At 44.2% G+C, this 16,500-nt stretch overlaps 1 protein-coding gene across 5 annotated transcripts in view; it reads left to right on the top strand.

Moving 5' to 3' along the window:
- The first annotated feature begins 6,553 nt into the window (after nucleotides 1–6,553).
- The window catches only part of KCTD15 (potassium channel tetramerization domain containing 15), a 47,706-nt gene continuing 37,759 nt past the window's right edge, over nucleotides 6,554–16,500 (top strand). For 2 of the 5 annotated variants that reach the window (XR_012652183.1, XM_075040055.1), the window contains exons 1-2: nucleotides 7,122–7,252; nucleotides 12,610–12,785. Coding sequence is in view for 3 of the 5 variants with exons in the window: in XM_075040055.1 (XP_074896156.1) it covers nucleotides 7,250–7,252; nucleotides 12,610–12,785 (179 nt within the window). In the remaining 2 variants the exon portion in view is untranslated. Of the gene's footprint in view, nucleotides 6,719–7,121; nucleotides 7,253–8,807; nucleotides 9,053–12,609; nucleotides 12,786–16,500 lie in introns of those variants that run through there. The other 3 variants (XM_075040056.1, XM_075040058.1, XM_075040059.1) reach the window with 3 other exon arrangements.

The raw sequence follows: 16,500 nt of genomic DNA, 5'->3' as shown, positions 1-16,500 counted from the left end.
TTCATACTGTTAGCCGTAATGAGTTTTGTCCTGTAGTGTGTCTCAATCTGCAAGTTAGTTGCAGTCCCACAAACTCCAATTCGCTATTCATTTCATCCAACAGATGAACCTCAAATTCATTTTTCAGTTTCCGCCTCCCAGTTGCAGGTTTTTTCCTACTATTTAGACATTTTGCAACATAAAAGTATGCTTAATTCCATCTTCATGTGCTGTTAAATTCACGTCGTGTTTTAGCAGCCAAGAAGTCATTCCCTTGCATCCCAGGAGAATTTATCTATCTACTCAGCCTGTTGTCTGGGGGTCACAACAGCTTGTACCATATTTCATTTAGAGCGGATCTGAAAGTGGAGCGGTTAAGAATATTCCCTTCCCTACCACTGACATTAGACTTTCCCTGGTCTTTCCCTGGCTACCCTGTCCCTTTCTAGAATCACAGAGGGCCTCCATAGCTGGGAGAATTTGCTCTGTTTTCTTTTTCTTCCATTTTCATGTCATTGTCATGATGCTTTATTGAGCTGCTGCTCTCTCAGGTTCTGTCCCAGCCATGCATGATACAGTCTGTTATTTGCCAAAGAAAAAGTGCACTGAAATGCTGCTATGTAAATAAGAAGCAATTCACCTATGATTCTAGATGTGCCTGTGCCCAAAGATCCCCCAAACAGTAAATGATTTGATACAAAAGGGCCATTATGGCTCTTTTCTTGGTTCTCTGTATTCTGTTAAGTGATATTTTTGCAGTTTAACATATTCCAGACCTTTGCTGGCAGAAGCAATGCATATAACCTCCCTTAGAAGTGTATTCAGTTGGGAGCTGCCTGGCTACACAGGATTTCATACATCGTTCAGCTAAGTCAGCGATCCATATGCAAAAATCAAGCTCTCAGGGACACCACGTGGATTTGTGACATTATTCAGAGTACTTTGTGTCTCTAATAAACCAATGAATGGATTACACTCAGCCATAAAAATGTTTTTTCCTCTCCGTGATATATATAATATGGATAAGCTTTATTTAATGAGTAGCTAAAAACTAAAGCCATGCACATTGCTTAGGCAGGTTAAAAATACTCCTCAGCATTGTAACTGCTTAAGAAGAGGAGTGAGAGCACACAACAAAATGGCAATGTAAAAATTTGAGAAACACTGTGCTGAATGCTAACATGGGACATCTTGATTAAGTAAATTTCATTTTGGAAACTATTTTTGGCTTATAACAGTTGGAAGCAGAAGAGACAGGCAAACCTTTCCTATACTGTATATCCTGACAAGCTATTTCATCTTGGCATTCCAGTGTAGATTATTTCTTTGTATCACGCTGTTGTCATGAGTTAGGCGCTGGATAATGGATAGTTTGAAAAACAGTCCATCTGTATTTAGTCAATAAAGTAATGGTTTGTAAACTCACTCAGCAGCAAGCTGTTTCTTGAAAAGAATAGAAGAGCATTCAAGGGAAAAGAGTGACAAGACTTGGTGATTTCCTAATGATCAGATTTTGTTCTTTGCATGGTCATGCTTACTGCTCCCAGGAAACCCTTATCTGCCTACAAATGACAAACAATTATTTGACTTAATTAGCAAACCCTGGGTCAAGTTCCTGTGCCAGAATGATTGGCACTGCAACTGGCTTGAAAACTTGCTTCAACTGGGAGATGTCCTTAATTCTTCCTTTTTATTATTCCTTATATGTCAACCGACTGTGGCGAGTGTTGGGATTTCAAGGTGCTTAATATTTTCAGGTTTCTCACAAGAACAAACCTTTCCGGGGGCTCAACGCATTTGTAACATCAGCCTTCCACACCTTCTCCTTCTATCTCATTCTCGGTGACGAAAGTGCTGGTGCTAGTCACAGGATCCACGGCTGCCTACTCTCTGCATTCAGATGTGTTTCTCCCGGGTGCCTCTGCAGTCTAGGAGACAGGGCTAAAGGCAGTCACATCGTGAAACCTCGCTGAAGGCAACAAAGTCACATAGGCTTTGCTGACTGAAGGTGCACCAGAGTCCAACAACTACTTTTGAAGAACCGATTTCTTACTCAAACCTTCTCTCCTCAAATAAAAGCCCATCTGGACTACAGTGGTGTCTTAACTATGACTGGGAAGAGTATTAATCTACATATAGATATTGATTTCTTCGTTTTAAAGGAACAAACCCCTAATTCTCATTTATCTACTTTAAACATTGAATGAAATGATCCATTTTCTCTTCTACTTACTGCCATATCTTAAAATGCCCAGTAAAGCATGGTGTGTTTTGAAGAAGAGGGTCAGGCAGTCCGTGGATTTCTTCCTGCACTTTTTGTAGTCGGTAGGAATATTCATATCATCTCCAGGAAGCCAGGATCAAGCCTCAGGTTAAGATACGTGACATAAGAATTCCTGAAGTCAGGCTCAAAACCGCAAGATAAGACACATAATATACGGAAAAGAGTAAGGACTGAGACAGGATGAGGCCTGCTAGCATAAATTCATAAAGGCCTTCAAGAACAATACTGACTGGAAGTTGTTGTTACTCTAATTCATATAGCACTTGTGTAGAAGACGACGTTATTTTTCAGTTCTTTCTTTCACAGAGTCAATAAATTTCAAATCTGATCATTTCAAAATATATTTGGAACATCTTTTTGATAGGAAATTTATATTCCTTCAAATCTTCATCTTTTCTCAATCTAGTAATTTTCTGTCTTGTAAAATAGACACAATTTGCTTTTCTTGGAAAACACAAAAAATGGAGAAAACTAAGCTTGGGTTCTTTATGAGCTTTTCTTCCACACTGTCTTAAGGGTGTAAATAAATTTTTTACCTGTTTATTGAAAAAAAAAAGGAAGCGAACAATGGAATAATTAGATTAAAAAACAGGTTACAGAAGGGTTCTGTCCAATTTCATTTTTAAGCATCTGCACAGAATACAAAGAACTGCTGGTAAGAAAAAAATCCAAGGTATTTATTTTGAAGTATTTAGTATCTTAATAAACACTTGCTGGGCATTTGGCCAAGAACTTTTAAAACACCTATGATAAGTTATAACTTAACATTTAAAAAATTTTTAAAATTATAATATCCTGCAACTGAGCTCAGGAATCTTCTGTTATAAATTTTGTATTGCTTTATAGGGAAGATAATGGAGTTGTTGAGAAAATAAGTTACATTCAGTTCTAACAGTATTTCTTCTTTTTTGTTCACGACATACTATTTAGTATTTTCCTTTGTACACTTCTTAATAGTTGAGCTTTAAGTGAAACTCTGAAAAACAACATTAGGATTCAAAATACAGTGGAAGATTTTATTTTCAGGGTCACAAGTAGCATAGCGAGATTTCTCTCTTAAACAATGACACTTAGTATCTCTGTAGTTCTATGAATACTTTTGAAGTGTCATATTAAAACCAATCTCTTGGCCTTCAGGCAAAGAGAAGCAATTAGTCTTGGAGTTGTGAATAAATAAAAATCCATTTATATACCCGTCCTTGACACGTACCTTGCAAATCTTAGAAACTTCATCTAGTGGGAAAAGAAATGTTAAATCATGAACACCAATACTAATCATATTGCAATGTTGCTTCCTAAAACTGTTTAGTTTATATCAATCTTTTAAGTATTAATTCATATGTATATATTCATACATATTGAAACACAACAACAGAAAGGCATTCACACACTTGAGTGAGAAGAAAGAAATGAGGGAGTGCATATAGAGCTATAACGTGTACCTTTATTACCTTCAACATTAATACAGGCAAGAAAAAGCTCAAAGCTCTCAAGTACATTGTCCTTTTCTTAGATACCATAAAAACAATCCCGCACAAGTTACGTACCATGCGCATGCCTTTTTCATCCCAAGTGCTACTGTGTCTGCTTTGATCTACAAACAAACAAACAAAACAAATCTTTTATTAGCCATGCATTCCATTTCCATGCAGCACAATTAAATGGTACCTGTCACAGATGTGTTGGGATGAGTCAGAAAACAATTTCTACTTTTTGTTCAGTGCAGTATTGTTAGATCTTCTCTTTCCTCTTTACTGTGTCTCAGTGCAGAAGCATCTTATTTTTACGATGCTCTGACTGCTGTTCGAGATTCTCATATTTATTTTTCATTTAGCAGTTAGTAATTCACAGAGGAAGTAAAATTTATGATGCCAAGTCATCCCAAATCGTCCTCCTGCACCCCTACAGAAAAGCTGAGTGAAACTCAGGCTGCGTGACAGGTCACCGAGTCTCAGCGGAGCTCGTCCTCCCTGAATCCACTTGTTGACCAGAGTGCAGGGGAAATGAGACTACTTAGGCTACAGCCTTGTCCAAGGATCAGGTGAAGCAGCTGTCGGGGGACATGCTCTTGTTCGGAGGTTATTTTAGCATAAAATCCACCACTTTGTGCCGCGCTCTCATAGGCAGGGAGTCCCAACCCGGAGGTCAGAGGTGGGATGGTGACCCCCGCGAAGGATCATACCTGGGCTGATGGGATGGTCAAGGAAAACAAATTTTAGTCTGTTCTGGATGCAAATCTCTCTGCTGACCTAGTTCTCATTCTCCTTTTCATTTCAGAAGCTCAGCTAAAAATCCATAAATTAAGGAAATTAACTGATGGAGCCTCCGGCATCTTTGTAAGCTATTTAAATCTTTAAATTTACAACATCTTCTGCATATATCAAGTAATTGAACTAACTGCAGGGATGTAACTTTAATGAGAAAATTTCCCTCTTCTCCTGTAGTTTGTACTCTTAAAAAAAAAAAAAAAAAAAAAGCTACCCTTAGGAGAAAAGTTTCTGTTTATTCCTGCCACGGAAGAGAACTTTAAAAACCCCCTCAATTTTAGGGGGTCGTGCCTCCCTTCCTCCCCTGCTTCCTGGCGGGCCGGGGCGGCCCCGGGCCCCGCGGCGCGGCGCGGAGGGGAGCGCGGGCGCGGGCGGGGAGGGGCGGGCGGCCCCCTCCTGCGCGCCGGCGGCCTGACCTTTCCGGCAGCCGCGCAGCGTTGCATAACTCCCCTGCGCGGCCGCGCTCGGCGGCTAGTAGGCGCTGCAGCCCGACGAGTCGCCGCGGCCGGCCGGCCGGCGGGACGCGCGGCGCCCCTCCGCGGGCGCGGTAGGCGGCGGGTCCTCTGTGTGTGTGTGTGTCTACCCACCACCACACCCCCCCCCCCGCCCCCAGCGCAGGGCGCAGAAGGCGGCCGAGCGCCGCGGGGCCGCCCGCCGGCTGCGACGCGCCGGGGCGCGGAGCGGCCCCGCACCCTCCGCCAAACTTCCGCGGGGAGCGGGGCGGCGAATCCCCCGCGGGGGCTTGCAAAAAAAGGCGCAGGCATCGGCAGAGCTGTAGCTTTGGCTGAAAGTTGAGGGAGGGCTTTGCGCCTTTTTTTTTTTTGCCCCCCCCCCTTTTTTTTTGCGGGGGGGTTCCCTGCCGCCCCCCCCCGGCGCGCGGGCCGGTCGCCCTGCGCGCCCGCGGAGCCGCCCGCGGAGCCCCGCGCCATCGCGCCGCGCGCTCTAATTGAAATGGCGCTTTTGGCCGGGGGCGGGCTGCCAGGGCGCTCCGCAATAGCACAATGCATGTCGATAGACGTCATTTGGTTTTAATGGCCTACAGGAAATTTGGCGTTTACAATGCGAGACATTAGCAAAGGGTGAAAGGGAGGGGGAGGCGGGATGGATGGATGGATGGGAATAATTGCAGCCCCCCCACCCCCCCGCCTTCGAGACCCCCCGTCCGCACCCCAGCGGCGCTGGGTGCTGCGGGGGAGGGGAGAGTAGGGGCTAATTTTTTTTTTTATTATTTATTTTTGAACTTGATCTAGTTTATCAACAAGTGCAGAGTGGGTGCTACCCTAATTGTAACAGAGGAGTCAAGAGATGTGAGAAACGTGCCCTGTGTTACTTATTTGGGAGCTGAAAATTTATGCCTAGTTGAAAATGCCTGGGGAAATATTACATCAGACCAAATGACAATGATTAAAATCAGCTTTTCCCCCCCCCTCCCCCCCCTTTTTCCTCCTTCTTCTTTTCAGTAAGTCTGTTGAAGGACGTGACAGTGGCCTGATCCTCCCCAACACCGAACCGTTATCCCCCGGCAGGGCCGGGCCGGGCCGGGCCGGGCTCCGCGGGGCAGCGCGGGGCTCCCGCCCGAACCGCGCCGCGCAGCGCGGAGGGGCTCTGCGGGCGGCGGCGCCGGGGGCGCGGGCTGGGGCGCCGGCCGCCTTCCCAGCCTTATTTCATTTTCAGGGGTTGTATTTTATTTTATTCGGGGGGGGGGGGGGATAAATCTGGAGACCTTCACCAAAAGGAAGGAAAAATATCCAATTTTCATCGCAAAATTAGCTAGGGCGAGAGCAAAGGGCTGAGCTAATTGTAGCCTAATCCTCTGCCCTGCAGGCGTTTGCAAAGCCCTGAGCAAGAATTCGCTTTTTTTCCTCCTCTTCTCCCTTCCCTCTGTTATTTAGAGACGGGATTATTGCCTTTCTTCTCATAACAGCCTCGGCAGTTTCATTTAAAGGCTTTTTTCCCCCCCCTCACACACATCCACACACACACACGCGCAAAATAAATAGAAAAAAAGCAGCAAAAAACAGAGAGGAGGAGAGCGAGAGGAGAGCGAGCAGCTTTAAAAATAATAATAATCACAGCAGGATCTGCGGAGCAAAGATAGTAATAAAAGCAAAAAGCTGAGCCCATCCACACACAAACCCAACAGAGCCCAAAGCCAAAGGGGGGCTCGCAGATCTCTTCTGTGCTCAAGGTAAGGAAAGCGGCGGCGGCGGCTCCCGCGGCTGCCCGTGCCGGGGCCGGAGCGCGCAGTGCGCGCCGCGCCGCGCCGTCCTTTGCATCGCATCGCATTGCATCGCATCGCATCGCGCTGCACCGCGCCGCGCGGCACGCTCGCGCCTTCGCTCGCTCTCTCCCCCCCCCCCCGCTCCTTTTTTTTTTTTTTTTTTTTTTGGAAAGTGCCTCTTCTTCCAACTAACTCGGCTCTTGGCTCCGGAGGAGAAGCGGCGGAGGGGTGTTTTTTTTAAAGCTACAGGACCCGTTTGCAGCCGCCCCGCTTTGATAGCGCTGTCTCTGTGTGTGTGTGTGCGTGCGTGTGTGTGTGCGCGCGCGCGTGTGTGTGTGTGTGTGTGTATGTTTTGTTTTGCTCCGCTCCAGCATGGGCAGCGCCGGCGGAGCCCCGCGGCCCGGGGTGCCCGCGCTCCCGCTGCCGCCCCGGCCCCGGCTCTGAAGACGGCCAAGCCCCAGCGCGGCGGAGGCAGCGCGGCTCGCTCCGCGCTCTCGCATGGTACACGCGGAGCCGCGGCCGCGCCGCGCCGCGCCGCGGGGGTCGGGCGGGCGGCGGGCGGGGTGCCGCGGCGCGGCGCGGCGCGGGGGTGCGCGGGCCGGGGCGCGGGGGCTGGCGGCGGGGCGGCTCGGCACAAAGGGAAGGCGGGCGACAATGGGGAGCGCCGCGTATGGAAAACACGGGCGGGCTGTGAATGAAACTCTGGCGCCAGTGAGAGTGGAAGGCTTGGTTTGGGGTAGACTTCAAACCACTCTAGGCTATAGTTTGCATTTCTGTTCCTGCATGCGATGTGGCACACTTCTGCAAAATTAATACATTAGCCTGGCTAATGCTCACCACCATTGGCTGCGCGGAAAATGTGCAGGATCGGGGATTCGGGGTTGGCTTTTTTTTTTTTTTTTTCCTCTTGCATTCATCTAAGACATCTCCTTTCTTGTTATGTGGGAATAAGTAAAGGACGCCATGTTGTGCTTTTTTTTTTTTTTTTGGTTGAATTTTACCTTTGGGCATACAGTGTGTTTAAAAGAAAAAGGCAGAAGTTGAGTGACCGGGTGCGTTGCTTGCTGGTGATTTCCCTGACCAGCAGTAGGGAAAGGCATTTGGGTGACGTGAAACTTGCACTAAATAGACTGGAGACTGCCAGAGATAGGCGGGTTGCGGGGGGGGGGGGGGGGGAGGGAAGGAGAAAGCCTTTTCTTTTTTTTCTTCTTCTTTTTTTTTTTTTTTCGGTAACCAGAGCTCCAGAGGGAGCTCCCTCCCCCCCCCCCGTAAAAGTTTTGGACACGATCTCTTCTGTCACTCGGTCCGGTGTTCACTGAAGCACTGTGGAGGTGTGTGCAAATGTTTACGGACTTTTAATTTTGGAGCCAGCGAGCCCGAGGTTTGCAGTCTCGCCCTCCCCGCTTTGTCTTTAGGCTCGGTTCCCGGCGTAAGCAGTTGTCTCGGAGTGGCTCTGGAGGCAGACCCGAGCGGTCGCCGTCCCTGTTTGTAGAGACAAAGGTAATTGCCAAGTCTGTAGTTGTGCCCCTCTGGCTGCGCTAAACGCAGGCGGGGGAAACGCCGACGATGCCACGAAGTCACGGGAGCGCCGGGGCAACTTCTGCCGCCGGTTCCTGCCCCAGAGCGCCGGCGGTGGGGCGGTCGGGGGGCCGCGGGGGGTGATCCTGACCCCCGGCGCTCCCGTGGGTCCGCTGGTAACGAAGGAAGGGTCTCCGGGGAGGGAGGACGGCTTCCCCGAGAACGCAGTCGAGGCACCGGCCGGCCGGGGAGCAGCTGCGGGCGCTGCTCCGGCTGCGGCCGAGCCGGGGGTCCGGCTGCCGGCTGGACCCCGCTCGGCCGGGCTGCGGCCCCGACCTGCCCTCCCTGCGGCTCCCCGGGAGAGCGAGCTGCTTCATGGCAGGTCCTTAAACCTGCCGTTTTCATTGCACGTCTTAAATGTGCATGAAGGAATTAAACGGCACGAGTGAATAACAGCATTAGTTTCAATTAATTTTTATCCTGGCAACAATAAACTTTAGAAACAAAGCGCTTTTACATCCTTAATTAGTCTTGCTTCCCATCTGTAGTCTTTTAAGTGCCTGCTCCTTGATTTAACTTCGTCCCTCCTTCAGAGCCGCCTCCTTTTTCATTCTTTTCCCTTTTTTCTCGTTACCCCTTCCAGACTGCTGCCTGTTTCTTTCCTGCAACCTTTCACCTCCCTTGTCCCTATCTGTCTGCTCTGCTCTGTGCAGTTTATTTCTACTGTATTTTCCCAACATCAACAGCAGTATTGGTTACCATGGCCCCGAGCTATGTGCAGAGGTGGGAAAGCTTCATCCGCCCAAAAGTTCTTACACTTTTGAAGTCTTTCTTTTAGTAGGATCTGAAATGTATCATCTAGAGTGTGTATTAAATGAACAGTATTCCTGAAGGCTTTAGAGCAAGAAAGGCAACACCCTGGAAAATTCTGCAGTCTTTCAGCATTCTCTGCCCTAGGGTTATAGCCCTGGGCACGGAGCTGAATGGAGCTCTTACAACTGCCTTCTGTTTACCTTTTATGGTTAAAATAACAGCTTAGCAAAGAAGCAACTTCATGGAGAAACGATTCAGTGAAATCATCTCAAGCTGTAGCAGCATAGCTAGTTTAATCACCCCTAGAGAGCTGAACAACTGTGAGCACAATGGGACACAAAATCATTTTGTGTGTAAATGAGCATGGCATTGTGATTATTTCACTTTGCATGGGCAAATAGTTTTTACAAGCAGTACTTATGCAGTTAGCTTAGAAAGGCAGAAAAAGATAAGCTGGCTCTGAAAGATCTTGGTGTGTAATGTTTGAAAAACTAAATATTCACATAATTTGGGAATCAGGCTCTATTGATTTTGCCTTCAGCAGGTTCCTGTGTTACTTATTAGAGCAGGGTTATTGCCTGTGCCACTAGTTAGGATGCTGTATCCTGTTGTAGGCGACTAAAGAGCAAGGATTATTTTACATGGTTTAATAAATGAAGTTTGTTAGTGTTTCTGCAATACTTACCCTTAAGGTTTTAATTTTCACATCAGTATTAGAAAATATGTGCATAAAGACTTTCACTGGATAAATACATTTAGGATTTTGCTTTGTGCATAAAATAAGTACATTACTCAGTGTGATGAATTTTAGCTGCGTTTTAGATCAAGAAGAGGAAGGAGTCATAGGAAATAGGGTTACGGTACCTTAAGAAATAGGGGGTATTTATGTTTTTTGGAGCAATAGGAGCGTTTGCAGTGCCCTTTATGTCGTCCTTAGCAATTATGCCCCTTGATAATTTGCTCATACGGAAATGATTGAATTCCACAACTTTAATAAAAATGTAGGATTCATTTTTTAAATACGAATCCTCTCCAACCAGGGGAAAAGCCTGTTTTTTAATTCCCTTTCTCCTCCCCTCCCCCAAAAAGCCAGTGGCACCTTCAATAAGTATGAAAAGCCATAAAAGTTTGAGAACTATTTTAGCTTTCCAGTGATTTTCTATAATTAAGTGTTTTTTCAACACATGCTCTAGCTGAGAGATGCCAAAAGCAGAGGATTGTTCAAAAGGTCCCTCCAGTGAATAGTATAAATTAAATATCTACTGTGTGAGTATGGCCTCACTGAGAATCTCAGACTCTTTACAGATCAAGGAATTTACTGGTATACTAACATTAAACAAAAATCCTAAGATAGCAGCAGTGTTTAAATATGCACAAATAGATTCAGATCACTTGATCTTTAGCTATCTGTGCATATTTTAAAACTGAAGTCTGTATTTCAAGACAAATGGTTAAATGTTAGATTCGTTTACAGAGGACTGGAAGTCCTTTGATTTCATTTGGAAATTGTAACAAGGGGTGCAGATGAGCCCTAATTAGGCACTTGTTTTGTGAAACTGCGTGAGATTTTATTTCTAAGGCAGCTCTATACCGTGTGAGGTCTGTACCTTTATCATTAGTGATAATAGTTGGGGTCTGAACAAAGACAGGGTTGACATTCAGCCTGGATCTTCTGACCCTTTCATTTAAGTGAAGGAGTAGAGAGTGAACATGAGTTTACAGTGCTCTTTGGTAAGAAAAAAAAACAAACCTTTGTGTTGGCAGACAGATGAGGCACCCACAGATAGTAAACACGTCGCTAAAATACTGTAGGTACTTACATACTAAGTTGTTTTTAAAAGTTAGTTCTTTTATTTATGCTGTATGACATATTTACTGAAGATTGCCCACAACAGGCTCTTATGGGAAACAAGAAAGCAACGTCTTCAGTCATGAAAGGATTCAAGCACTTTCCTTGAAGGTGGTGCTGTAGTAAAAATGTTAATGCCCAATTTCGCATCGGCTGACACAGAAGTCCTAGGACAGAGTTGGTATTTGCTTCGTGTTCAGTGCAGATGTCCGTCCAGCCTCCGAAGAGAAAAGGATGTGGATTCATAATGGGGTGATGTATTTCTGTGCTGTAGATGCAGGAAATTCTTAGGAGCTAACCAAGATGAAATACAGTAAATGGAGATGTTGTGATGACTTTGTGAAGCTGTCCAGATGTATTAAGATTTTTCAGTCCCTTTCTATATAGCTCAGAATTTTTTTTTTTACCAAGAATGTTGCTAATTGTATGTTCATCGAGTGGCGTAGCCAGGCATCTTGTGCAAAATACTGCTAAGAGAAAGGCGAGACGAGCTTTAGATTTCTAAGAAACATTGTCAAAGTAATGTGGGAGAAATGGGAATTCACTTTGCAATGCTGCATGTAAAGTGCTTGTCAGATGTAGGGAAGAGCCTGGATGCTTGGTAGCATGCTTGCAGAACAAAATACCAAGAAAATTAGATTATATTCAGAAATGTCTTCAGCTATAATGTTTTGCATATGTTGCTTTACCCATAAGGGGGAGAATGGATGGACGTTTTCTTAAACTTTTATAAAAGGGGTTTTTTCCGTTTGACATGTATGCCGTCTATACCGATTTAACTGAAATCAGCTTTGAGACACACGTTTCATGCAGAATAAGCTGTGCTTTTCTTACAGAAGGGAATTGAGGAATTTTCTTTTGCCATGGTTGTCCTGTTCATTTTTAAAACATTTCACTATTTTTTGCTTTGTACATCAGCTGAAGATTTTTGGACTCAATACAGAAATTTCACTAATTTTCAAATGTTTTTAGGGCAGTACACGTTAGGTGGATTGTTGAAATTTGTAATTTCACATGCCAGATTGTACAGTACTTTCTAAAGCGTCTTGTCATGAAAGCATGGGTCAGTTTCTATACCTTCCTGTTTTTACTGCTTCCAAGTATTAATTGCTTTCAGTTTGAAAGCTTATTAGTTCTTTATGTCTAATATTAAGGCTTAACTGAAAATTATCCATTTATTTCACAATTATTGAAAATAAACCAGAAAATTGATCTTAGTTTGATGCGAAATTTACTACAAGTATAAACTAAATGCCTTAGGTACTGAGGAAGTCACTAATTTAGAGGTGTCTCGTTACTGAGACAAACTTGCAAAAACCCCCGAATCCCAATTCACAAATTGGTTATTCGTTTGTCAGGGGATATTTCACATCTAACACATAAGCCCACGACCTTTAATTAGAATTTTGCAGTTTGTTTTATGCCCCTTGAGGCTGACACCTTGAAAAATTTTTTTCTTGATTTCTTATTGCTAATAAGCATCTTTCTCTTCCCCTCTGGTACTTTGAAGAAAATGATGCAAATACACTTAATTACAGTGGTGGCAATAATTTGTTAGCTGAATATGTGATCAGGCAGATGCAAAAATGATCTGATTAGATCTGTGATCACACTGGAAAGAAAGGTAACACACTGCTACATTTAAGAGAAACTGTTCTTTTTTGCCTTCCCTTTGCAGGAGGGAAGAAGCATGTCCCGTCTGTCTCTAACACGGTCCCCGGTTTCTCCTCTGGCTGCTCAAGGAATTCCTCTCCCAGCTCAACTGACCAAGTCGAACGCTCCCGTGCACATCGATGTAGGAGGACACATGTACACCAGCAGCCTGGCTACCTTGACAAAGTACCCAGACTCCAGGTAAGACCTTGGTGTTTTCAGGCTCACTGCCCATTTCTGTTCCTTGCATGGAAAGAGGCATGTACCTGTGAGGAATATTTCAATGCAAAATACGATTTATTATATATTCACCACTTATGAATAATTCAGTTTCCGATTTATACAGTAACTTCACTGGGGTTCTACAGAAAAAAAAGCCTGTAAAATTTATGTATTATTTAGAGAATCTATTCATTTTCTCTTTCAACGTCTTCTGCACTCTGCCGATACGTTTGAAGCACCTGTTGGTGTGCTGCCCTAGATTATTTCCAACTGTACCAAGCAACTTCTTTCTTTCAGATTTAGGGAGAAAAAAAATCCTTTTTTTCTTCCTTAAGAAAACAGAACGACTCTGTTACACTGGGACTAATGGACGCTTCTGTCGGCCAGCCAAAATCCTAACCTCAGTGGTAGCTGTGTGCCTCAGTGTCAGCGGTCACTTCCTCTGGGCAGTGGCCGGCTGACCTGCTCCGTCTGCTTGCAGCTGCAGATTGGATTGAATCTTTGCATGCTTAAAGGTAGCTGGTTTGTGCTGGACAGGTTGGTGACACGTCTGGCAAGATTTGTTTAGATCTGGCCATTGTTATCTCAGAGTAGACTCCAGATATGCCAAATTATGAATAGATGTGGCATGAGAGTATATTTGTGTATATGACATAGAATCTCTTTATTACTTGCCCGGCTCCCAGTCCCGCGGGGTGCGGGGCACCATGAAGGTTGGGGGATCCTGGGCAGCGTCAGGAGGCCTATGACGGTAGCGTGGAAGGGACCGCTGTGTTAAGGGTTAAAGCACATTCACTGGAGCAGTATGTTAAGACATACCTGATCTTGATTTACAGTTACGATCACTAAATCAATTCAGCTTTTTATCATTCAGCCTGCTTATTTTCCAGAAGGGTAAGTGCCTGATACGTAACCAAAAGAAGGTGTGGATGTGCGGTGTCAGGGTGCCCAGCAGGCTGGTTGAAGGAGGCAGTATTGACTCAAAAGCAAACCAGAGCCCAGGTCAGCAGGTTTCACTGCCAGAGGTTTTGCTACCTGCATGGCCAGTATTTCCTTAAGGGATAGATGTATTTTTTTTTGTATGACAACCAGTGTAAAGCTCTAGTTTCATTTGAAGATTTTTCCTTTAAAAGAACTAGGGAATTTTGCACAGATTTGGCAGGTTCCCAAGCAATAAATGACATTTATGGAGACACCTTGAAACGCCTCTGATGTCATAAAGCATATGGCTGTGATTTCATTCCAAGGAAACAGAGCTGCTGAAATTCTCGATGGAAAAGAAACAATTATTAAAATATCTATATTTTATGGTCAGGCCAAAACAATATGATTTTTCTGGACAGTACCTGCTTAATGATATCTGTGTGGTACTACTTTAATCATAGAGAAGAAATCTGTTCAGTGGGGAGAGATTTACAACAGAGAACCAGACAAATGCTTCATAGTGTAAAAAAAGTACAGAGAAGATTCAGCAGTTGTAATAGAGTAGCACATCTGTTTCCACATTTTAAAATATCACTGCTAACGCTATTTTTTAAATATGCCCCATATCAGACTTACTTAATAAAAGCTTCAGTTGTGGAAGCTTTGGGAGAATATATCTAAATTCACAGATTTTATTTAAAAAGAACAGAGTACTGATCTAAACCCATTTTTTTGCCTGTTTGATAAATAAGAAAAGTGTATTTTTTCAGATTTTGTACTTTGTTTAAACTGAAAGTACAAAACTGTGACTGACCAGAGCTCACGTGCTGCCTGATGTTTTGCTGTGTACTGTCTTTCATTTGTATTGCTGTGTTATCTCATAAGGTTTGAATGCTTTTTCAGCTGCTCAAACTTCAGTTCTCGCTGGAGTAAGAGCTTACGGGGTGAGACCTGTAAATCGCATATTTTTATAGCAAAAGATAACCCTTCACCAGCATCGCAAGTAGGACATATTGCTGCATACATTATGAAGCTGGATGAAGGGTACACCTTATTTTTTTTTCCCCTTTTTAATGTGTTTTTTTTTTTAATTTATTTTTTTTAATTTGTTTTTCTGCAGTGCTGCATAGTAGACTTGGTTGGTTACCCCCCATTGAGCCTGGCCTTCTCTCATTCCTGGTTAAGGCAAAATACTTGCAATTATTTCAGTGGGGATGGAGCTCCTGATGGTGCTTCACTGCCCTGGTGTGTATCTTCCGTAAGGCACAGACTCTCTTCGCAGTGGTCTGGCTGGGAGAGGAATCCTGGGTCTCTCACAGGTGCAGGAGGAGGGAGATAGCTTTTCTAAGCAAGACATCTGGAAATAATGCCAGAGCACTGTTAGCTTATGCTCAGAGATAACATGCATGGCCACATATAGAGGCATGGCCATACTCATCTGCACGCAGAGCTTTCTGGATTATTTTGGACAGCGTATTAAACTCTTGGTGTAAGCATCAGTTTAAAAGCTTCAGATCTAAGAAATCAGACAAATTTGTAGATTGTATTTCAGCAAAAGATGTAAGCATATGCTGAAACACTTTCCTAAATCTTAGCTCCAGTCACATAGAATAGTTTGCGCTCACTAAAATCGAAAGCTGTGGGCATAAACTTCCTGTTCATTTGTGTTACAATCTATTTCTTTCTCTGTGCTCCAAAATCCTAAGTGGGCTTTTAGCTTGTAGTATATCCTGTACATGTATGTTTAAGGACACATACAGATTGTGAGCATCTGTATAAATACAGTCAGGGTATGCATAGACAGAGACATCACATGCTAATAGAAAACAGAAAAAAGAAATCATCAAATCATGTTTATCCTTCCATAGTATTTTGAGGAGGCCCAATCCTGTTAGGTCCTGAACAAACTCAGCTAAGGTTGACTTCAGTGGGAGGGAAGAGCTCCCAGCAGCTTGCCAGATCAGGCCCAGCAGGAGCAAGTATAGGTATGACCAGTTCCTGCCTATACCTGCTCTCCAGTCACCCCTCTGGTATGATATAAATTACACCTGACAGCAGGCAGCGTGATACATTTCTTATTGTAATTTGTTAGGATTGACTGTGCTCAGCCCACTTGGCTGGCTGTGCTTGGCTGTTCCCAAGTTATGTGGTTGGCTCTAATTCGGGGAGAGAAAGGACCTGATTCTGGAAGTCTTAGTCAACCTGAGTGAATGGCTGGTGATGTGAAGTCAGAGGCCAAATCTTGTATTTCAGTGACCCCAGAGTTGTTTCAGAGTAACTTTGTCAAAGTCTTTGATGATGTTTGTATTAGTGTAGGTGCTGTGAGAAGAGCCTTTGTCCATTGACTAAATTTGCATGAGTAAAGGCCAGATTAGGCATTAAAGGGGGTAGATGCCCTCTTTCCGGTAAATTTTTTATGGGCTACATAAATTCTGTCATCTAAAAAGGAGAAAACTTGAGCAGTGCACGACTGGTGTGATGAAAGAGAAGAGAGTTAAACAGCCACTGTCGAAGATGGTTTCTAAACCACTCATGCTCATTTTACGCACTATTACACACCTTTCCAGTTGGCTTTTTGAATGAAACACCATTCAAGAAAGCAAGCTGGCCTTTCAGAGGGTGAAAGGCAAGGAAAATGAGAAACATGTAAAAGAAATAGTGATCATCAACAGTATAATGATGGTAGTCACAGAAATTATCTCAGAAATAATATTATTAATCCCTTTTCCTGTAGCTATTTGAGGCTGCTTTCTGTGCTTATCCAAAATTG

Source organism: Buteo buteo, chromosome 11, assembly GCF_964188355.1.
Source record: "Buteo buteo chromosome 11, bButBut1.hap1.1, whole genome shotgun sequence".
Classification (NCBI taxonomy): domain Eukaryota; kingdom Metazoa; phylum Chordata; class Aves; order Accipitriformes; family Accipitridae; genus Buteo; species Buteo buteo.
The sequence above is the reverse complement of the archived record's forward strand: the minus strand, read 5'-3'. Positions and strand labels throughout refer to the sequence as shown.